The sequence below is a fragment of the Daphnia magna genome, linkage group LG2, assembly GCF_020631705.1.
Source record: "Daphnia magna isolate NIES linkage group LG2, ASM2063170v1.1, whole genome shotgun sequence".
Lineage (NCBI taxonomy): Eukaryota > Metazoa > Arthropoda > Branchiopoda > Diplostraca > Daphniidae > Daphnia > Daphnia magna.
This window is the reverse complement of record NC_059183.1, coordinates 8,422,739-8,444,201: the sequence shown is the minus strand read 5'-3', so window position 1 is coordinate 8,444,201 and position 21,463 is coordinate 8,422,739. Positions and strand designations below refer to the sequence as shown.

Below are 21,463 nucleotides of genomic sequence, written 5' to 3'. Positions count from 1 at the left end.
TAAACTCATTTGACTTATATTACTGTACCCGAAAACTGCAATCGGATTAGATGTTGTGGGGAGCCAATAACATGATTTATTTCTAAACAAAATACGCAGTTACACACTTGAATGAGTAACATAACAAAAAGAAACTTTACCATAACTCAACAGAAAAAAAATTGGCCACGACTTATACGCCGAATATGAGAGTAGTAGAAGAAATATATCTGAGAAATATGATGGTTACACATCCTTGTCATTCGTGGGATCGAAAGATCGGATATCGCCAAAAGAAGATGTAGATCTGGAAGAAGACGAAGCATTTGTCGCGAATTCTTGTTGGATTGCACGGATGCGATTAACTAGATTATTGACATGTTGATCAGAAGACGTTAAAGTAGAGCCTCCATTCATTAGGTTTACCAAGGGCGCCGTTCGACTACGAAAACAGTAAAATGAAAAAATGAGCTTAGAGACAAATTTTTGAAGCTTATGGAAGGCATTTAACGTTATCAGTGCTCTAGCTGGAAAATGAGCCTGAATTATAATTGCAACAGCATTTTGAAAATAAATCGACGTTGCATGGCATACAAGGAAGTTATTGATGAAAGATAATAATTTTACCTCTTGTAACGATCTACTTGAGGTCGGGGAGGCTTCTAAAGCTGCCACCACCAAGGTTTCCCAAGCCGAAGCCAGTCCCGAAGCTGGATCCCAATCTACATGGGTTTCAACAACGACTCGTTGAAAACAACATAGCGAGTACACTTGTCACATTAGACTACCGTAGGTTAAACAAGAGACATCAACAAAATATACGAAAAAAGGAAAAATGCTTACCCGAGACCACTGCCGAGGCCGAAATTAGAACCAACAGTTCCTAGCCCATTGTTAAGGCCAGTGGTGCCAAGCAGTCCACTATTAAGGAGACTGCCCGTGCCCAGTAAACCATTTCCTCCAAAACTGCTAAGGGATCCAATGCCTCCTAGTCCCCCACCGTTGAGGAGGCCGTTGCCGAATCCCAACCCATTAAGGCCCCCAATACCGAAACTGTTGAAGCCACCCAATCCGTTTCCCAATCCAAAACCACTCAAACCGGAGCCGATTCCTCCAAAACCTCCACCCAGTCCACCAAGGCCTGTTCCAAGGCCACCAATGCCTGATCCGAAACCTCCTAGACCCCCTCCGATTCCTCCAAGTCCTGTTCCGAAGCCGCCAATTCCTGATCCAAATCCTCCTAGACTGCCACCGATTCCCCCCAACCCCGATCCGAAACCTCCAAGTCCAGTTCCAAAGCCGCCAATTCCTGATCCAAATCCTCCTAGACCTCCTCCAAGTCCCGTCCCAAAGCCTCCGATCCCTGATCCGAATCCTCCTAGACCTCCTCCAAGTCCCGTCCCAAAGCCTCCGATCCCTGATCCGAATCCTCCAAGTCCGGAGCCAATGCCACCAAGTCCGGAGCCAAAGCCACCAAGTCCGGATCCAAATCCTCCAAGTCCAGATCCGAATCCTCCAATTCCTGTTCCAAGACCGGAACCAAATCCTCCTAGGCCGTTTCCAAATCCACCGCCGAAAGAATTTAGTCCATTGAATCCGAGTCCTGTGCCTAATCCACCGTTCAAAAGGCCTGGATTGGTGCTGGAACCCAGTAAATTGGAATTCAAGTTTGTGAGTCCCGAGCCAACGTTACTTGTTGAGCCAGATTGAGGGGCAGGGGCGGAAGAACCATAGTGGACTATTAGCATCACAACTAATAGCGTGTATGAATGATTCATCTATTAAAAGAAAATTGTATTACAGTAGTTCTAGTAGTGTAAATAACCAAAACTCAAGATAGTCCTTACGACTGTTGTATGGAAGTGGAGCCTTGGAAGAGAACAAACCAGATCAGTAGGAACAATGTTTCTGTTGAACTAAAGCTTGCTGTCACCTTAAATATGGAGCATAAACCAGGAAAAAAACTACAGAAGTGATTCATATTATCATACCCTTCATCACTCGGCGCTGGCTCCAACATTTTCCTCCCTCTTTAATTTCGTCACTAGCAGTGAAACTTTCGCTAGACAGAAGGGGGAACTAAAAAAAAACTTTCCATGCATTGAACAAACAGAAATATAATCACTTCCGTTTCACGCTGAAAAATAAATTTAAAAAAGGAAACGAGAACTATTAGAACTTTTCTCGTGATTACAAGTGCAGACTAATTCGCAAATTCTCAACCTTTAGAGCAAATGCACGGCTAAATTTATTACAAATACAGTTCTAGTTGATGAAGCATCAGGTTTATACAGTCAATGAATAGAAAGTCATCCCTCACTAAGCTGACAGGCATGGTTTTCTTCTCGGATTTTATCCAACTTTGGATCATTCCTTATTCAGAGTAGAGAGTTGCAAACAGTATGGAACAACATTTGGTTGTACAACTTTCGCAACCGCTTCCCTGTTGATTGAATGATCTTGCTCATCCCTAGCTCAACATGAATAGCTTTAACAACATGTAAATCTGCAGGGAAGGTGAAAACTGCTTTTAACGTTGCAGGGCTGCTACAAAAGTGAAAGGATTCTTTGCTACACGACCTTCTGCACGTAGTCTGCACCGTATGCAAATATTAACGTATTTCGCAAGCAAAGGTCGGCCTGGTGACAGCGATGTAAAGCCAGGATTCACCGATAGGCTTTCTTCAATACAAATTTACGATCGTCTCGAATCCCCAGACCAAGGTAAAAGAGTGAGAGTTTAAAAAAGAAATCCAATGAGATAAAAAAATGTTTTCGTTAAAAATCAATTCTTCCTCAACCTCTCTCATTTCGTATGCTGAGCATGCACATAACGAATAAGGGAACTATCACTTTTTCCGCCACTGGTAGCGGAAGGATCGATGTCCAAACTTCACATCCGTTTCGGTGAGACGCCAGTTAAAGGCAAATAAGTCACAACACCAAATGACGGTCTTTCTTTGGCTTTGGCGATCATGTTTTTCAAAGTGAATGGCCGCCAATTCATTTTCCAGTATGGCTCAATATATCTTATCAATATTTTCTAAGTTTCTGCAGGTAAAGTAAGCTAGAACTTGTACGCGGAAGAGGCACCCATTTATATTCTAGGAGAAAAACAAACAGAGCGATTTAGTGAAAGTTTTATTTTTGTTAGAAAATAAAAAGGTTTGGAGGCTTGCCTCTTCCATTCCCACTCAAAAAGTGTTATTATTGCAAAAGAAAATTACAGGCTTCATGTTCAATGAATCGCTTGATTCATCATGTGTTTTGTGGGAAGCTCGTTCCATTCGGTAAGAAGATTGACGCCCCATATCAAAACAAGTCAATCAAGTATGTACACTGCACATAACGATGTTTGTAAGGTAGCAGGCAATTTTCTCCTTCCCTACACCATCGCCTTAAAGCCACTGTCCTGTCAACATCGACAACTTCTTCCTCCTACGCGGAAGTGAAATCAACTTTCGCCAGATGACCTCCTTAAACTTTCACGCAGGTCAAGGAAGTTTTGTTGGCTCACTTCACTGATACAATAGACATAAAAATAAAGCTTTCTTTCTCGTACTAACGAAGGTGAATGATATGATAGTGCTTTTGGATATCAGATACCTTCTAAAACAATTGATGGAGCAGATATGAGACCTAACATTTGAACAAGTGCTAATCTATGCTTGCCAGGTATGAAATGGTAAGTAGGACACATTTACTACCATGATTTTAACGTTTGGTCAAAACTAGTAAACACACCTTAAAAAACATTTTACGGTTGAATACAAATAGGTTTGCAATTTCGCAACGTGAATAAAGTTTAACTGAAAGAAGCGATTAAACAAAGGGAGCAGGCATTCTAGAGCGATTTTCTAAAACAATACTTGTCTAAGAAGTATTTAAAGGCAACTCGTTATGAAACAATGAATTAGAAAAATAGAAGCAAAGAATAGAAGCAAACGAGAGCTAGCAGTGTTTCTCAAATCAGAAACCGCAAAAGAATAAACAAAACTAACGCACAGGAAATACATACGACGCCAAAAAGAAGGGAGATGTGGAACGAAAGTTTCAGGTGCGCCTAACTCATTCATCACCGCACCTTTAAGACCTCAATGTTGGATTCTTAATCGCCTATTTCAATTTTCGTTTGAATTGCCTATATAAAGACAATATTGCAGAAATCAACAAACAAGGAAAACCGCGTTTGTTCTTATCGAATTTTACGCTTTTTGAAACACTGTAATCTCTAGTTTTTTTTTCGCAAGAACGTACGGTAACGAATTTGCTCAAGTCATGGTTTACTGTAAAACTGATAAATGTCTATAGTTGGCTCGATGAAAGCAGACCTCAAGAAGCGCCCAGAATAGAGAAAACGCTTTGCAATGCGTAAGCAAAAAATAAAAAAATAAAAAAATAAAATACACATGTCTAGTTACACCTAAGCCAATTCTAAACCCGGTGTCCCATCCCCATTCACTGCTCAGTAAATATTGTGTATAATTCCTTTAAAGGGGAGGACATCAAAACATATGCAAAATGCCTTTTGATTCCTATTTCTTCAACAAGCCGGTCAAGGATGTATCTATTTTGTTGTTTAGTGGTTGATTGGCGGGAGGCTGTTGTCTGGAGGTGATTGGCGACTCACCTTATGCAAGATGATGCCCACAATGACCATGGCAATAATTGAAGAAAAGGAGATTCTAAAGGCACTGATCATTCTTAACTCCACCAGTTGAATGTCAGAGAGAACAAGGTTTTACAAAATACATTCATTACGACAGAAGAAAAAAAGAACTCTGGACTCCGAGGTCAAATAGCAAAAGTAGCCAAAAGAAATCGAGTGGCCAGATGATTGCAGAGACTGGTCGTAATATAAACGAAATGATGAGTATTCGTTGCTAAACGCACATGAGCCCTTCTCCTTCTCTTTATTCAACATCCATCTCATCAATAATTGCAGCGTGTGCCACGTCTTGGCCCTACTAGAAATAGCAAGCCTAACACTGTCCACCGTCAACGACTGACTATTCTTCCAAAAGAAAAACAATGCACAACCATTATGAAAGTATAATTCATAACAGAGGTGGGCTATTTCTTGGGTGTTGATTAATTCGAACAAACACTCGCATAAGCGATAAAGAAAAATTGAAAGATTGTTTAAGACCTAGAGGCGAAAACGCTTGAAAAGCCAAAACTTTCTAACAGAAACGCATCTAACCTATTCTCCTTCAAAGTCACAACGGCTGATGGATAACTATTTCGGATTCAAAAACTAAATGCGAGTTCCCTCACATACACAGCCATGCTTAGAAGCCTCCAACACATTTTTTCTGTGTTTTTTTTTTTCTTTGGGCTTGTGGGCTCGAAATTTTTTTTTTTTGTCAAGTTGGTGGCGTAACGCTATGGTAGCATGGATCTGAAGGGTGGCTGCCAAAAAGAAATTTACGCATAATTCATGGAGGGTGGAAAAGAAAACAGTGCCGCATGGGTCTATGGAAGTGTCGACGTAAGACATTTGCATAACTGGTTTTAGACGCACTATGCCATGCCGTTTTTCTTCTCAGCCGTATACGTTTCTTTCGCATGTTTTAAGACATGAAAGGTCTAAACCCACTTATCAGAAGAGCCGCTAAGATGGAGGATGGGAAGGTCGAGAAGGAGGATCTTGTAGAGATGTATAGAAGGAAACTAAATAGTAGCCCCGATGCTATAAAAAGTCTTGCTAAACTTTCCTAACCATTGCATTCGCACTCCCAAGAGTGTGTGCGTCTTACATCATGATCAAGCTCATTCCTCTTCAAGTTAGTGAACCTCATTATTTTTTTACCTCTCTACTATTGTTTTCTAAAACAAAGCACATGTACCTCAATATGGCAGGTGTTGGTGGTGATCGTGTTTTGTGTCCTGCTTCAAGCGACTGACGGAGAAGAGGAATCGAAGCCCTATCAATTCGGATTCAACCTAGGAACTCAGCACAGAGAAGAAAGAAAAGGTAAGACAATGTTATGTGAACTCTAATATGTGACTGAAAAATTGCCAACCTGTAGACGCAAATGGGATCATCATTGGTGAGTATGGGTTCTTGACAGCTGACGGATACTATCAGACGGTAATGTACGCCACGGATAAGGAGGGCAGGTTCCTCATCACCGGTCGCAAACGGGTCCGCGTCACGCCACGTAAATTTGATTTTTTTCTCATTTAAGTGTTACTGTATCGCTAACGTTTACAAACAGCGAAGCCCAGGCCAGATGTAGAAGGACGACAGGGTCGCGCCAATTCAGATTTTCCTACCACAACCACTACAACGACGACAGAACGCACGAAAGTTTATCACTTCAACTACACAGCGCTACAACACGGCCGCGAAGAAACTGGTTTCAGTGACACCAGCAAAGTGGGCGACTATTTCTGGGATGGGCCGGACGGATACCGTCGAATAATTACATACGACGCTGATGATGCCAGAGGCTACAGGCCAATTGTCAAACAAGTGAAACTACCGATTCAGTAACTGTGAAATTCAATTTAAATGAATAAGTTGCTTTCAAATTAACTTGTCCTGCTCTCCCCTGTAAACTAAATACACTTTGCTCATTGTTCTTACATGTGGTAGTATAAATCTTTTGACCTATCAGGTTCGTCATCCCACGAATAACAACATGGCGACAAAAAAGAGGCTCCAGTAGGTGTTAACGGGAAATGAAAATCTGAACAGGCTTCCAGGATAAATGTAACTTTTAATAAGTTCGATAATTAGTAAACATATATAAGAAGAAATCAAAACAGTAAGTATGTTCAACACCACTTTGCCTTAAAATTGTAAGGCTGTATACGATGTCCTACAACTTGTTGCGAGTAGGATTTCGAATCGGCGACAATCTATTTGCCAATGCCAACAATACCACAAGCGACACGAGCGCCAGCATTACCTGTGACTTTGCTGAGCTCATGCCCACCTTTACCTAAATCATCGGGATCCGCATGTACCTAAAGTGGTATACATATTCATGAGACAACGACAGAGAAAAAGCGTATCATAGCTGAATATTTACCACAGCGGTGCGGCCAATAATTCCATATTCACCAGTAAGTGTCATCAAGCAATCTTTGATATCGACTTTGGCAACTCCCGATTCGTTAGCGATCAAATTCCCGCAATCGCCAACATGGCGAACTTCGTCAAATGGACCACCATGATCAACCCCGGTTGGGTTAAAGTGGGGTCCAGCAGACATGCAACCTGCCAACAGGAAGAAAAAAAAAAGATAATGGAACATCAGAGTTAAAACCACAAATAGATTAGTACCATTAGTATAGTCGCCAAATTCATGGATATGGAACCCATGTTCGCCTGGGGTAAGTCCAGTTACTTCTCCCATAATAACGAGAACTTCTCCCTGATTAAAAATAGGAGTGGAGATGGTGAAAATTTGAGTACAATAGGACATTATGGCTAAGAATTAATAGGCCGTTAATGCAGCAAACTGCTTCAATACGCTGACACAAAAAACTAAGATTGATACCTGTTGTTCAAAGTGTAGGGTGCCTTTCACTTTTTCGCCCAACAATACACAAACGGCAGAAGTCATAATCAAATCTGATTGAAACTGAATATTTTGAAAAGTCAACAGTTCACCAGACAGGGTGATGACAGACTAACTCCTGCAGTACAAAGAATGAACACCTGTAAATAGAAAGATGTTTCATGTGCATTCGCCTTTTTTCATACGTTGTGATCACGTACAGTGGCTCTCTACCCAACGTCAGCGTTGCATATTTCTCAACGTATGGATTCAAAGAAAGTCTCGGGAAGATTCATTCTTTTCTTGAAAAACAAAACGAAAGCAAGCTATAGAAAAAAAACTACCTTTCTGCACTGGGTCATTTCTTTTTCACATTATACGCTCATTTGTGAACGATGCATTCTAAAACAATAACATAATTTGCACAAACATTGTGTACTAACTTGTAGGAATATCTTTCAGGCTTATTTATTTGTATATTAGAAGTTGACTCACGTTTCACGAATTTGTCAAAAAAAAACGAAATGGGACTGAAATCATTCAAAAATATTAAAAATATTGAAATCGTTGTACATGCTTCACCATCCAACCCATTCACCCATTACAGCTTAATTGATCCAAGAATTTTAACTTATCTCTGAAAAAAGAAGAATTAATACTTTCAACTGAAGTGCCAGACACGAAAATTTTAATCCGACAAGCTCGTTTCTAGAAGAAAATACACTTCTTCGGTTTTACTAGTATTGGCCAATACTTTGACACCAGCGAATGACTCGAACAGGAAATTTCTAAAGGGTAATACCAGATTTCACGTGGCACGTGACCAAGAAGACAGATACACTAGCTGGGATTCCAGAGTAAATACATTTGTAATCAATCCAGTTTTTTAACAACATAAATGAATTAAAAAACTGAAATAATATCTGCCAACATAAATGCCATACATGATGAGCTATAATTTGTTAATATGGTTTGAAACTGGTCTTAGTCATTTTCCAATGCCAATAATTCCACAAGCAACGCGAGCGCCGGCATTTCCTGTGACTTTGCTCAGTTCATGCCCACCCTTACCAAAATCATCAGGATCAGCATGTACCTAGGAAGATGTTAGCTTCCATTAGCAAAAGAGTACCGAAAAAAGATGAAAATTCTATTACCACAATGGTGCGACCTATTATTCCATTAGCACCAGATAGAGATAACAAGGAGTCCTTGATATCCACAGTGGCAACACCTGCTTCGTTGGCTACAATGTTTCCAAGATCACCAACATGACGAACCTGATCAGTTGGACCACCATGTTCAACAGCAGTTGGGTTAAAGTGGGGTCCAGCAGACATGCAGCCTGTCGAGCCAAACTGACAATGTGTGGAACATACTATGAGACTGAAATAACTACAATTGAATACCATTGGTGTAGTCACCAAACTCATGGACATGGAATCCATGGTCCCCAGGAGTTAATCCAGTTACTTCTCCTTTAACATTGACAACATCTCCCTGATAATGAGTACATAACGACATTATTCATACACGATGTAGCAAAATTATATAATTACCCCTGATATCACTTAAACTAGCAATTAATCACGAGAAAAACTTTGAAAAATTCATGTATGGTCCTACCTGTTGGTCAAAGTGCAGAACGCCTTTCACATTTTCTCCCAACAATACACAAACAGCTGAGGCCATTTTTCAACAAGAAAGGAGAAAATAATGCTGAAAACCTAAAGGTTTATTCACAGGATTTTGCACTTGTCAAATGACGTGGAATCGATTGCAGTACTCGGCTAACTGTATATGTCGGTCGGGCTTTACTCGACAACGAAAACCCATCCCCCCGCCCGGGGAGGGGGAACCAACCTACAAACCCTACAGACACTGTCGTGGATGGTATATCTTACTGCAGCGGTACTTATATATAGTATTTGTATATAGTACTATATATACAAAACACAACGTTAATACACCGTTAATAGCTTTTATTGTATAATGTGTTATTGTTAATACATAAACCTTATTGAAGTGAATTTGTTTTTAATCATGGAAAATATATAATAAAAATCAACGGGCTTCTTTATTACTGATTAATACATGCCCTTTATCCCTAACCAAAAAAATTTTTAAAAATTCTAAATTGCCAAAAAGGACACCTACAAACTTTTTTAAAAATTTTTTAAAAAAAATTTTTTTACACAAAAACCTAACAAAAACAAATAAATTTCAGTGCAAAACGATCGCGTTACTAGAGCTTTTTAAATTTTTTTAAATTTTAAAAAAAAATAATTTTCTGAAAAATAAATAAATTATACTGGCTTTCCTAGAAAGAAATTGTCCGCTAAGTCTATACCGGCATAACCGACTTTCTTTAAAAAAAATTCGGTCAAAAAATTGTTTTATTTTATACATTTATTTATATATATTTCCAAAGTCTAGTCCACGTGAGTCTTTACACTAAAACATTTATTTTTTTTTTAAATTTTTTATAAAAAAAAATTTTTTTATTTTTTTTTGGTGTTATGAAAAATTTATTAAATTTAATTAATACATTTAGGCTATTTCGGCTACTTGGGTTTGTAAGAAATCATAAATTTTATGGTACGTTACAACCAGGAGCCAGGTTTAATATAGGTCGTAATTTATTGGAACAATACATCTAAAACCTCGAAAAAAAATCCAAACGGCCACCCATCATTCGGCCATTATTCATTTTCTTTAGTACCGTCGGCTACTTGATCAAAGCAAGCAATAAGCATCATCTAGTTAAAGAAAAAAAAAAGACAGGCAGCTTTCTATAAGTAGCATCTAGATGTCCAGTATATTTATATCTATATAAATAAATATTACATGTATTATTTAGTATATAAAGTTATTTTAGTATATAGTTCTATATAGTAGTTCTATATAGTAGTTCTATATAGTAGTTCTATATAGTAGTCAATATATAGTACTATAAATACAATTAATTAATTAATTTTATAGACTATGATTAGGATTAACTAACCCTTGAACTTTTACACACTGTTGACAGAGGTGGATTAGTGGCTTGCATTTTCTATTTGGCCTGGAAGACATTAAAACTACAAATAAGTACGTTAAAAAAATAATATAAAATAAATTATGTACATCTATCAAATTACCTTGTATATGAAGCAATAAACAATACCACACGGCAAGTTGAATTTGATTCTGGGCCTGTTGTCTGCTGTATGTAACGTATAGTGGTACACGATCGCTTTCCACGATATACCGTGAAATCGACCTATTCCACGAAATAGCCCCCCCTTTGGGGGCGGAGCAAGCCATTCCACGATCGTTTTCCACGATATACCGGTACACGGTACACGGTACGCGTACACGATATACCGCGTCCCGGCTTTACTTTCTTGTCGACTTCGATTTTGCTTTTCACGCCGGCAGAGGCAGAACAGTTCGAGATCCGCCGTTGGCGAATATGGGCTATTGTGGCGTCACGCAGTGGGCCGTCAGCTGATCCTGATCGCTGAGCAGAAATTGGTTGTTCTGTATTCTGTTATCCCCAAAATGTTAAGTACGCTAATGTGAACTCCTTACGAGATTCGTTTTCCTCTTATAAAAAAGTAAAAGTCATCCTCCATCCATTGCTTTAAAAAATATAATAATAATAACATAACATATGTAACGATAGCCACTGCATGTTGCCTTCTCACACCTCTGAAAAGAGGAAGACTAACATCGTCCTTTGAATTTCAATTCCAAAATGCAGTTTGGATAACTATTCGTCAATGGTGAGGAATAGTTCGAATAATGATTCTCAAAATTTTCATATCATTTCTTAATTTAAAATTAAACCTAGCCTGCTATTTCAGTACTCACTACTCACTCATAACTAGGCAATAGACGATAGCTCAGTGGCAGTAGTCCTGTAAGCTGTAACCAATGTCAAAGAGCCAAGAACCAAAAATCTGAAAATAACTAAAATTTATTTTTCAAAACACCGTAATCAATAATTTTCGAAAGACAATTGATGGATCCGCAATAACAAATTATATCGGTAATATCAGATACGGATCAAGCCTCCGACAAGTTCGGATTTATTTTCGATCTGGGAATTTTTTGGTCCTACTTGAATGGAATTCCGGGCGATATAGATTGCTCCAAAATACTCATTAATACTAACAATAGGTTGCAACCCTCACTTATATCCCATTAAGCAACAAAATGTTACGTGGAACACTACTGCCGTCAATATATCCAAAATTAAATGAATTGAATTACACAGAAGAAAACAAATTGATTACACGACGTTTTATATTTTATTGTGCTTCTGTTTTTTACGAGCTTTGAGTACATGCCCACAATATAGGAGCAAATAACCAATACAGAAGCCGGTCGAGTGCCATTTGCCGGTGTTCTTCACAAGTCGTGGAATTATATTTACCAAAAAGTATGGACGAGGCGCGAGTCACGTAGAATACGAAAATTTACGATTTGACACGTCGTGTAAAAATCACTCGCGGTTCCGAAGCGTAGCACATCTTTGCAATTCCGACAAAGTTGACCATCTTGCTCAATTACATGACTTTTAATCATTACACCCCACACACATTCATTCAGAAATATTGGAAATGGGACGGGAACAATGTAAAGGGGGCAGTTGGGAGACAAACTGAGTGAACTGGGGACAGATGCAAAATATGAATAGACGAGAAAAAGGAAAAACAAGTCAAAAGTCTCTACAATAATTAAGGAAATTAACGGGTGAGAAACAAACAAAAGAAAAACGAAAATATCAACTTCCTTCTGTTCCAGGTGTTAAATCCAAAGGTAAATCCATCGATCCTCTCACAGCAAAATAGAAAAAAAAAAATATCCGTTCTTCAATTTCCGGCTACTGAGACCTGAAGAGACGCAAGGAACGATCCGTACAAGACGAGAGGAGGGCCCAACAAGAGTTACGATCACTTCACACCAACGGCAAGACGACAAACCGAAGAAACTGTACACCAACTCGCACCGCTCACACCACTTATCATACGCCGTTTCCCAACTCTACCAAACAGAACCTCTCACACCAAATGCCCCCCACATCTCTCATCAAATGTTCGACAGAATCATTCTTCGTTTCAAATACGCTTCAGCAGCCAGTCAACGAACAACTCTACGTTCGATTCTCTTGTTGTTGCTACAAAAGAATAAATATGAATAAAAACATTACTAGATTTGGTACTAATGCTTTGCTTACCCAGGTCCTTCTCTGGTTGTATCCTCCTCTGGGTTGGCCGGTGGATTCGGAATCTCTATTGCTCCCACCACCATTTCCACCTCGGGCACTACGGCCACCTCTGTATCCACCTGATCCTCGATAACCACTTCGCTGTTGATAACCTCCATCTCTTTGTTGGTAACCTCCATCCCTCTGCTGGAATCCACCATCGCGCTGTTGGTAACCTACATCTCGGTTCTGATAACCGCCTTCTCGCTGCTGGTAACCATCACGTTGTTGATAACCGCCGTCACGTTGCTGATAACCGCCGCCATCATTACTTTGCTGGCGGTAATACCCCCCACCTCCGCCTCCTCGCCCTCCGTAGTAACCTCGTCCACCACCGCCTCCACGGTTGAATCCACCTCTGCGCTGGTTAAACGGCAATCCAAAGGTTTCCGCGTTCAATTTTCGCTCTTGACGCCAATCTGTCCGCTGTGTATTGCTACTTAGGGGGAAAAATATACAAGAATAATAATTTGTTAATCACAACTAACCAATAGATAATTTGAACGAAATTTACTTACCCCTTGCTGCGTTCTACAGCCTCACAACTGATGGAGTCAAAGAAAGAGCGCGTCTTATCGTAGCAGATGGGCTTTACTGGAGATTCGGGTGCTTTACCATCGTCGTTAGGTGAAACCGAAACCAAAGCTTCTGTCGAAGCTTCGCCATCACCTGAATTTGTAACTGCTTCGGTGAGCTCGCTTTCTGTTTTCTCCTTCTTCTCCCCTTCTACGGTAGATCCAGGAGGACCGCTAAGAACAAGTACGGTGTCACCACCAATCTTCATTTTACCCATTTTGTTTTTCAGTTCTTCAAACTAATAGAGATGACGGTTTAGAAAGTGGATGCTCGATTAACACAGCTATGGTTTACCTTCACGTTAGCAGATTCAAAATCATAGTCTTCATCAAATTTTAGAGGCCCCTTGGATCGATTATTGAAATTGCTTGCAAATCGATTGAACGAACCTTGCGGATGCCCCCCCTGAGATCGGTTACCATCTCTACGATCAACATTCTGACTACCTCCAGCATTGTTTCCACGTGCTCGTCCACGAGAATTTGATCTACCATTTCCCCCTCGCTGTTGCTGGCTTCTATCGTTCTGTTGAGATCGACCGCCACCTCCCGATCCACGGCTACTTGTCCGTTGATCTTCCTTGTCACCAAGCAATGGTGATTTTCTAGCCTGGCTTGTTGTTCCTGATGCACCTCCCACTGGCGTTGAGTTATTGGATCTTCCCACTCCCCCCAACAAATCTGAGGCAAATAATGGAACATGAAACGATTCAAAAGATTAGACACAGATCGTAACCGATAACAACTACAGACCAACGCCACCAAAGGACAAAGCCAAAGCTGCAAAAGAAAAAAAAAAGAACACTCGCGTGCTCACGCAACGTAGTAGAATCAGCTACAGTTTGGGCATGCAGGTAAGTAGGAATCAAGCGAACAGTTATCATGCACTAGACAAGACACTTTATAGGCAATGTCCTTGGCCTTGTACCTTGGTCTGCCTCGGACAAATGATCCGGGTGAGGGGGCATTTCCCCGTGAGGGGAAAGGGGTAACTCACTGGCTGCAGCAACAGCGGCGGCTCCACTCAGTCCAAGTCCACCAGTTAAACCTTTCCAACAAATCACATCAAACTCTGCCACACAACACCCAGAAACAAACATTACCTCCTAGCCCTGCACCTAAGCTTGGTGCCATAAGATTTCCTAGCTGTCCTAGGGGGCCACCAGTAGCCCCACCATCTAGATTCTACAACTATCTATTAGAAACCATTTTCATTTAAACCATAACCCAAATTCACTAACTGGATAGGGATTCAGACCACCCAATGGTCCAAAATTTGGCCTCATGATGCTACCAGCAAGTCCAGTTGCCTGTTGAAGTCCTGTTGCTCCAAGAGATCCAACACCAGGGACTGAATGCTACATTAATTGTGAAAAAATTTTCATACATGGTAATAAATTTTCTTTCTACCAACATACCTGAACAATGGCTGGATCATATGGAAGTGTTCCAGGAATAGGAGGTTGTGGTGCAGGTGGTTCACAAAGACGAATGTCTTTGATATCCTGACCTCTGAAGATAATAAATTCAAACACCTCATCTCTTGCAGCAACAGGGTTATCTGTAGGTCGATTTTCTGTTCCAAACATACGCACTAGAAAATATGCAAGAGGAAAGAATTAAGAACCTAATATCCACATGATTGTGTAACACTATCAGTATTAATCAGAACTTAGAACTGTACTAAAATACAACAGCTTCCTTTCGGCCACTACTGACAGAAGACCACTTTGAACCATTTATAACAAGAACAATTACCACAAGTAATGTTTCCCATTGTTTGTTGAAACACAACTTATGGCAAATTTGTAAAAAAGTAAAAGAAATTTTTCCTACATCAAAAACAAGAATGCTTACCCTTAGCCAAAGCCAAAGTGGATTCGTTGGGATTCAGCGTAAATAAGATCCCTTCGTAACGGATCTCTGACTTGGAGATTAAACTAATTTTACTGCCTAGCAACTGCATAGCTTTACTCATTTTCGAAATTCAGCCTTAAATGGCTACACAATTTCCGTTCCAACTCGATGAATTCGGATAAATCTTTCTTTTCTTTTGCCTTAATCGAATCCGTCGCACCGGTGCTCGAACAGCTGAATGGAAAATTTTCAGAACGCCAATTTCTAAGAAGATTTCTTTTTCTTTTTCTTTATGTTGTTTGGGTAGACATTGCCAGATTTAGTTTTCTGTATGTTAACGCCTGCGTGCGTGCGGACCCCCGACCCTAATCGGGGCGTATTTTTCCAATCGGGTTTCAAAATTCGGGGCTCGGGGAGAAAAATTTTGAACCCCGATCTCAATCGGGCTTGTATCGGGGTGCCTAATCGGGGATGCAACCCCGATTGCAATGCCCCGACGTAAAAACATAATCGATCGAGTCAAAATCAATTATTATGATGAAAATCGGGGAGTTAACCCCGTTTGCCCCGATAAAAACCCGACCCAATTTCGTAGTTTGGAATTCAAGCGCCTATTTTTACAAATGGCGTCGGGGCAAGCGGGTTAACCTCGATTTTTGCCCCGCCCCATCCTGACTGGCGAAGTGACACCCCGATTCAGCCCCGATTGCCCTTTTCTGGGGTGGGCGGGGTGAAGCGGTTAACCCGATTTTGGCTAATCGGGGCCGATCGCTACTGCGGACTGAAGATGTCTTTGGGAATGAAAATGCGTCTGAAAATACTTCCTCCCTTGAGGACTTGTGTCCAAATTTCACCGGCAATATTTTATTTGAGCGTAGTTATCTTGTTTTTAAATCAGTTGAAGCGCTATCCCTTTTGTGGGTTCTTATTTTCTCCAAAGGCAAAGCCACCAATTTGTTCAATTGCTCCAAGAACCAGAGTTTAAAAAACTAACATTTTATTTCCCTAACGAGAAACATGAACAATCACAAGAACCGATTGAAAAATAAAGGAGGTATAATTGTGCAAATGGGTTATAGTAATAGTGGCAACGAATAAAATAACAATAAAAATAGTAAAAGAACTTTATTAGAAATACAAAACCAAGCTTATTGTTTTCAATAATATAACACTATGTTTGCCAGTAAATTACCTTTTTATTTCAATGAAGTTATTCTTTGTGATAGCTAAACGGACTAATAGCGAGTGAATGAAATTAACGAAATGCGAAATACCGGAAATACAAATGAAAATGAAAGTATGAAACAACAATTTTTACGTAACGTATGATTTGGCTGAACATGTCAACGCTGTACGTGTCATAGAGAAAGAGAGTTAAGAGCAAGAATTCTCTAACACTTCCTAGGGGCAAATTTACGATGACGCTCGTGTAGGGGCGTGAACAAGTTGCACCGTCCACGATATCGGCGCATGGCGCCAAGAGGAAAGAGGCGTTGTTAACTCTAACCTAGGTTAGCTGCACTGCACGCTATTGGCTGTATTTCGATCATGTGACCAAAGGCGTCAGCTGTTAGCCAATGGGGTACATTCAGCCAAATGCCTTCGCACCCTAAGCACAGGCAATTGGAAAATTTTTCCTGTCTTTCCGATGTGCTACTCTGTCTCTTTCTCTATGTTTGGAACGACCGAAAAAAGATTGTGATCCCGAAATATTCATCAAAGATGGCCGGAGTAGCGGGTAAATTCGTTAAGTCTGGGCTACTTCGAGTCCAAAGCAATGGTATTATCCAGGTATGTTCGTACTTTTCTTGGAATGAATTCACACCTAATTTCCCAACAAGATTAAGTAACATTCAACTCTGCATTTTCAGCAATCCCATCTGTCTACTCTACGTGAGCTCTCGGCCGGCAAAAAAGCGGTAGGAATAATTTTGTACTAATCACATGCAATCTGAATTCTCAAAAGGTTTGAACTTAAAATATTATTTCAATTATTTTAGGGACTAGTGGTGGTGGGGTCACTGATTGGAGGTGCTGCTGGGTTGGCATACACCTTGGACCAATCGGTCAAGGCTTCAGGACTGGACTTACATGCTCCCCATTTTCCATGGAGCCATAATGGGATATTTTCTTCCTTAGATCATGCTAGGTATCATAAATTGAGGCTTTTAAAATGTATGAAATGTACATAATGGTTTAATGTGTAGCATTCGTCGTGGCTATGAAGTGTACAAGCAAGTTTGCTCTGCTTGCCATAGTATGAAATATTTGGCCTATCGTAACTTGATTGATGTCAGTCATACTGAGGATGAAGCCAAAGAGGAAGCAGCTGCTATTCAGGTCTGCATAGTGTGAGGTATTCTCATGTTTTCCAAAAAATTTACTAGGATCCAATATGCAGGTTACAGATGGGCCAAATGAGGAAGGTCTTATGTTCCAGCGACCAGGCAAGCTTTCTGATAGATTTCCAAGTCCATATACTAACGAAGAAGCTGCACGAAATGCCAACAATGGTGCACTTCCACCCGATCTAACCTACATCACCGCTGCTCGTCACGGAGGAGAAGACTATTTGTTCTCCTTGTTGACTGGTTACACCGATCCACCAGGTGGTATTACGTTGCGCGACGGCCTTTATTACAATCCGTATTTCCCGGGTGGTGCCATTGGCATGGCCCAAGCACTCTACAACGAGGTACATGTTAACTGCATTTCCTTGAGTAAATAATTCGTTACGCAAGATTTGTATCTTTAGCTGATCGAGTATTCGGATGGAACGCCAGCCACTGCCAGTCAAATGGCTAAAGACGTGGCTATCTTCCTCAAATGGGCAGCTGAGCCTGAACACGACGATCGCAAGAAGATGGCTCTTAAAGCTCTTATGCTGTTCTCCTTCTTGATTTCAGTAGCCTACTACTGGAAGCGCCACAAGTGGAGTGTTGTCAAAACCAGGAAAATCGTTTACAAGCCAAAATCCGAATAGAATGTTTCAGCTACATGAAATGCTTTTTATTAAATGGAGAAGGAAGGATGGTGCGATCTATTTTCTTCCTATCACCATCAATAATCGTTGGTTTGAACACCCAAGATCCTATTGAAATAGCGACTGTACATTCGAGTCCTTACAACTTCGACTCATCTGTAGGAATAATAAAGATAAGGTTATACAACCGTAAGCATTCTATGTCTTGTTTATTTGACGAAAGTTCCATATCAATATCTTCCCCGACCACCTCTCCCACGACCTCGTGTTCTCAAATGATTGGCTGATCGTATTATTTTACGTCGTTCTTCGTGATGTTGTTGAGCCTGTTCTCTGGCTTTCGTAACACGTTCGCTCTATTAAAAAAAAACGAAACATCCATAAAACAGTAATTCAATTAAAGGGTTAATAACTCTGCAACTACCTGTGGAAGAGTAAATGTCATCTCTCTGGACCCAGCAGACGGCGCAAGCTTTATCTTGTTAACATCTTCCTCTAGGTGAATTCTCTCACCAAGGGCAGCCCTAATTAGTAAAAGGAAATGAATGAAAATCGTGTTACAACACAATGACAAATATTGATACCTGGCCAGTTTTTTCTTAGGTTGATCGTTAGTAGAGCGGAAACCCTGAAATTTTTGTCCTGGCTTAAGCGCCATGAACTTAGGCCCTTCGAGCTTCTCCTGTTCTCTCTCTAATCGCCTCTTTTGAAATTTTTCTTCTCTGATTATTTTATGCTGTAATTTTATTTCATTTCTGAGGCTTTCGTCATCTGAGCTGCTACTGCTGTCGTCACTCTGCTAGATGGAAAAAAAAAATCAAATCACAATTTCCCACAGCCGCATATCTTGCAGCAATTTACCGAAATGGTCCGTTTGCGACCCTTCCTTTCACTGTCGGAAAACTCATCATCCATGAGGGGATTCTCTAAACTTGTTCCCTAGAAAAGCGCAAGTAATTCCTTTACAACTCGAGACAACTGTAATTGTATGGTTTTACCTTGACGGGTTCAAACTGGTCTTCAACGAGAGCCTTTTTGATACGTTTTTCTCGGATTTTGTCCAAACGTGAGACTGCAGGGTTAAGCAACCTGTATAATAATTAGAGAGTGGAAGAAAAGTTAACGCAGAAGTGACAAATCGTTTTTTTGATAAAAAAAAAAAATACCTGAATTCTTCGGAGGATTTGTCAATCTGAAAGTTAGGGTTCACGAACAGGTCTTTGAAACGCGAATCGTTGAGAATATTGGATTTCATGAGCAATTTCGCAGCACTCTTTTTCCCAACTGCTTCAGCATCGTCAACCGCCTTACTGTCTTCCATAAGTTTGAGAGCCAGCTCGCGGTTCACCGCAGGTAGTTTCTAAGGCAAAAATCGAATCATTTATAGGATGCAACAGCTGAATTATCTTTGTTCCATTACTTGTAACTGAACTCTACTGGAACGTTGTTGATCAATTGTTTCCTTGACTTTATTTTGTTTATAGCGTGTTAGTGATAAAGGTTCGACGATGGATTTGGCTTTACGGTAAAGTCGCATATCAATAAAATATCCATGCATGTAAGCTCGCAACAAGTTGGTTCCTATATAATATTTTTGAAAAATAGTGGAAATTAATAACAGAAGAGGGTTTGATAATCAAATATTACTCTACCAATTAGGTGAGAGAACCCTAAATCGTGCAACTCCTCAACTGTCAAGAATTTATAATCATCGTAAACGGCAGCGGTTTCTCCTTCCTCCAGTTCTTCTGTCAACGAGTCAAGGAAACTACACCAGCGAGGGGCCGGACCAAGGTTAGGGATATAATAGGTGAGCATCTTTTTGTCTTCGTTAGCCATGAACATCATACCACTGTTGGGTACTAAGCACAGATCATTAAGATCTGATGTGGCTTCGACGGAAACATAAGGTTCACCCTATAGTCAGAGAAAAAGGCGTTTGATACTAAAAGCTCTGGTACAAATATGCCTGAAATCATTTTACCGTATTTCTGTCCCATAGGCGAACTATTCTCGAGTCCATCGACGCAACTAAATCATGGTTCAGATTATGAAAATCGACGGTTTTGATGGGGAGTCCGTATCGGTGATCTTTTACTCTAGTTGGCCGATTGGATCGCAAGTCATAAAGAAGTATCTGGCCAGTCGAAGTACCAACTCCCATTGTTAATGCGTCACGGAATTTGACGGCCGTGACTTGAGGAATGCCTATGACTCTGGGGAAATGTTGGCAAATCAGTGAAAAGAGATAACGAACAAGTTTTTTTAGGTAAATACTGTGTGTCAGGTGTTACTGCGTGTAAAGCACAATCGAGAACACCAACCCGGTTTCTAGCACGGGGATCCCATGCCTCTATTTTTCCTTCTTTGGAACCACAGACGAACAATTGGTGAAATGGATTCATATCACAAACATTAAGAGTTGTGCCTTCTGTTTGAAATGAGTTTAAGAATCTTCCTTCTTCCAAATTAAGGCGATACACGTCTGGCCTAAGAATGATTTTTGATTAACTGAAGAAACATTTACTTACGTGTATTACATACCCTGTCCCAACAATATAGAGATTGCATGACTGAAAATGATACTTTAAATCCCTTCCAAACTTGGGTATCCTAGTTCTGTAATAGCGGCCGTATTGTGCGTGAAACTCGACAAAGCGATCACATTGCAAGAAGACTACTTTACTGTAATCTTCTGATAACATCTCAAATTTTATGACTTCTGCATCCATGCAACGTTCAAATTTCATGGACAGATTGGCCACTTCATAACATCGAACTCTTGGCTTGTAGATGCCTGTAGCCATAATGTATTTTCCATCCTTAGAGACCTTTATTGAGGTACTGACTCCTGGCATGTCAAAATCTTGAATTAGCTCCACACGTCTCCTGATGTCCAAATCTTTGCTTTGTAATGCTCTCTTCTTCCGATCAGACAACCACTAGAGAAAATAAAAATACCATCTTAAACACCTGAGTACTTAAGAAATCGGGAAGATGTTCAACATTTCTAAAGAACATTTAATAAGCTACATTTTTCAGCTACAAACACCATGAGTGATGTCTTTCAAGGCAAAACCATGAAAAGGAGAAATTTACGCGAACATTAAATAACTGGTATTGAAAAAATCTAAGCTACATACCTCTGGTAAAGACTTCCCGGCACTTAGATTATAGATTTTTACATTGTTGGAACTTTGAATCAACATTGTGGGGAAGTTTCTGTAGCTCTGTCGATTTCACACCAATACACGTGGGTTGTCAAAAAAATAAGTAAGGTGTCTGCTATACTTAAGACGAAGCT

General features: G+C 40.2%; 7 protein-coding genes and 1 long non-coding RNA gene across 15 annotated transcripts; 3 read left to right on the top strand and 5 right to left on the bottom strand.

The window, feature by feature from the left end:
• Nucleotides 1-53: 53 nt before the first annotated feature.
• Nucleotides 54-5,842, bottom strand: LOC116916327 (glycine-rich cell wall structural protein). 4 transcript variants are annotated; one of them, XM_032921561.2, is made up of 4 exons: nucleotides 1,827-5,842; nucleotides 823-1,757; nucleotides 607-701; nucleotides 54-421 (listed from the first exon to the last, which is right to left on the bottom strand). In XM_032921561.2, the coding sequence occupies exons 2-3, from the start codon at nucleotides 1,755-1,757 to the stop codon at nucleotides 620-622; spliced, it is 1,017 nt and encodes a 338-aa protein (XP_032777452.1). In that variant the 5' UTR covers nucleotides 1,827-5,842; the 3' UTR covers nucleotides 54-421; nucleotides 607-619. The 4 variants fall into 4 exon arrangements, with proteins under 4 accessions (XP_032777452.1, XP_032777453.1, XP_032777450.1 ...); XM_032921562.2 differs by having other exon boundaries at nucleotides 624-701; XM_032921559.2 differs by lacking the exon at nucleotides 607-701 and having other exon boundaries at nucleotides 1,827-1,912; nucleotides 1,971-5,842.
• LOC116916329 lies at nucleotides 5,667-6,570 on the top strand. Its single transcript, XM_032921564.2, has 4 exons — nucleotides 5,667-5,765; nucleotides 5,842-5,956; nucleotides 6,012-6,143; nucleotides 6,201-6,570. Exons 1-4 carry the CDS (start codon nucleotides 5,742-5,744, stop codon nucleotides 6,476-6,478), a joined length of 549 nt encoding a protein of 182 aa, XP_032777455.1. The 5' UTR covers nucleotides 5,667-5,741; the 3' UTR covers nucleotides 6,479-6,570.
• A 114-nt stretch (nucleotides 6,571-6,684) lies between these two features.
• On the bottom strand, nucleotides 6,685-8,190 carry LOC116916332 (superoxide dismutase [Cu-Zn]). The gene is made up of 5 exons (XM_032921566.2): nucleotides 7,712-8,190; nucleotides 7,491-7,651; nucleotides 7,274-7,364; nucleotides 7,020-7,207; nucleotides 6,685-6,954 (listed from the first exon to the last, which is right to left on the bottom strand). Exons 2-5 carry the CDS (start codon nucleotides 7,554-7,556, stop codon nucleotides 6,847-6,849), a joined length of 453 nt encoding a protein of 150 aa, XP_032777457.1. The 5' UTR covers nucleotides 7,557-7,651; nucleotides 7,712-8,190; the 3' UTR covers nucleotides 6,685-6,846.
• Nucleotides 8,191-8,340: 150 nt separating this feature from the next.
• Nucleotides 8,341-9,306, bottom strand: LOC116916331 (superoxide dismutase [Cu-Zn]). The gene is made up of 4 exons (XM_032921565.2): nucleotides 9,117-9,306; nucleotides 8,900-8,990; nucleotides 8,648-8,835; nucleotides 8,341-8,586 (listed from the first exon to the last, which is right to left on the bottom strand). The coding sequence occupies exons 1-4, from the start codon at nucleotides 9,180-9,182 to the stop codon at nucleotides 8,479-8,481; spliced, it is 453 nt and encodes a 150-aa protein (XP_032777456.1). The 5' UTR covers nucleotides 9,183-9,306; the 3' UTR covers nucleotides 8,341-8,478.
• A 1,570-nt stretch (nucleotides 9,307-10,876) lies between these two features.
• Nucleotides 10,877-12,464, top strand: LOC116916341. The gene is made up of 2 exons (XR_004390599.2): nucleotides 10,877-11,089; nucleotides 11,158-12,464. It is a non-coding gene; the product is annotated as an uncharacterized LOC116916341 (long non-coding RNA).
• On the bottom strand, nucleotides 11,763-15,462 carry LOC116916325 (protein LSM14 homolog A-A). Of its 4 annotated transcripts, none has more exons than XM_045168971.1 (9): nucleotides 15,177-15,462; nucleotides 14,738-14,913; nucleotides 14,561-14,677; nucleotides 14,423-14,504; nucleotides 14,248-14,367; nucleotides 13,615-14,000; nucleotides 13,263-13,558; nucleotides 12,715-13,183; nucleotides 11,763-12,654 (listed from the first exon to the last, which is right to left on the bottom strand). In XM_045168971.1, the coding sequence occupies exons 1-9, from the start codon at nucleotides 15,295-15,297 to the stop codon at nucleotides 12,631-12,633; spliced, it is 1,791 nt and encodes a 596-aa protein (XP_045024906.1). In that variant the 5' UTR covers nucleotides 15,298-15,462; the 3' UTR covers nucleotides 11,763-12,630. The 4 variants fall into 4 exon arrangements, with proteins under 4 accessions (XP_045024906.1, XP_045024908.1, XP_045024907.1 ...); XM_045168973.1 differs by having other exon boundaries at nucleotides 14,317-14,367; XM_045168972.1 differs by having other exon boundaries at nucleotides 12,715-13,180; nucleotides 15,177-15,459.
• A 1,343-nt stretch (nucleotides 15,463-16,805) lies between these two features.
• Nucleotides 16,806-18,352, top strand: LOC116916328 (cytochrome c1, heme protein, mitochondrial). Its single transcript, XM_032921563.2, has 6 exons — nucleotides 16,806-16,967; nucleotides 17,048-17,095; nucleotides 17,177-17,325; nucleotides 17,384-17,516; nucleotides 17,578-17,871; nucleotides 17,932-18,352. The coding sequence occupies exons 1-6, from the start codon at nucleotides 16,899-16,901 to the stop codon at nucleotides 18,157-18,159; spliced, it is 921 nt and encodes a 306-aa protein (XP_032777454.1). The 5' UTR covers nucleotides 16,806-16,898; the 3' UTR covers nucleotides 18,160-18,352.
• LOC116916322 (nucleolar protein 10) lies at nucleotides 18,350-21,463 on the bottom strand. Of its 2 annotated transcripts, none has more exons than XM_032921552.2 (12): nucleotides 21,303-21,463; nucleotides 20,704-21,101; nucleotides 20,437-20,649; nucleotides 20,144-20,375; nucleotides 19,812-20,076; nucleotides 19,580-19,740; nucleotides 19,326-19,519; nucleotides 19,158-19,248; nucleotides 19,021-19,098; nucleotides 18,744-18,958; nucleotides 18,584-18,683; nucleotides 18,350-18,515 (listed from the first exon to the last, which is right to left on the bottom strand). In XM_032921552.2, the coding sequence occupies exons 1-12, from the start codon at nucleotides 21,366-21,368 to the stop codon at nucleotides 18,390-18,392; spliced, it is 2,139 nt and encodes a 712-aa protein (XP_032777443.2). In that variant the 5' UTR covers nucleotides 21,369-21,463; the 3' UTR covers nucleotides 18,350-18,389. The 2 variants fall into 2 exon arrangements, with proteins under 2 accessions (XP_032777443.2, XP_032777444.2); XM_032921553.2 differs by having other exon boundaries at nucleotides 18,744-18,955.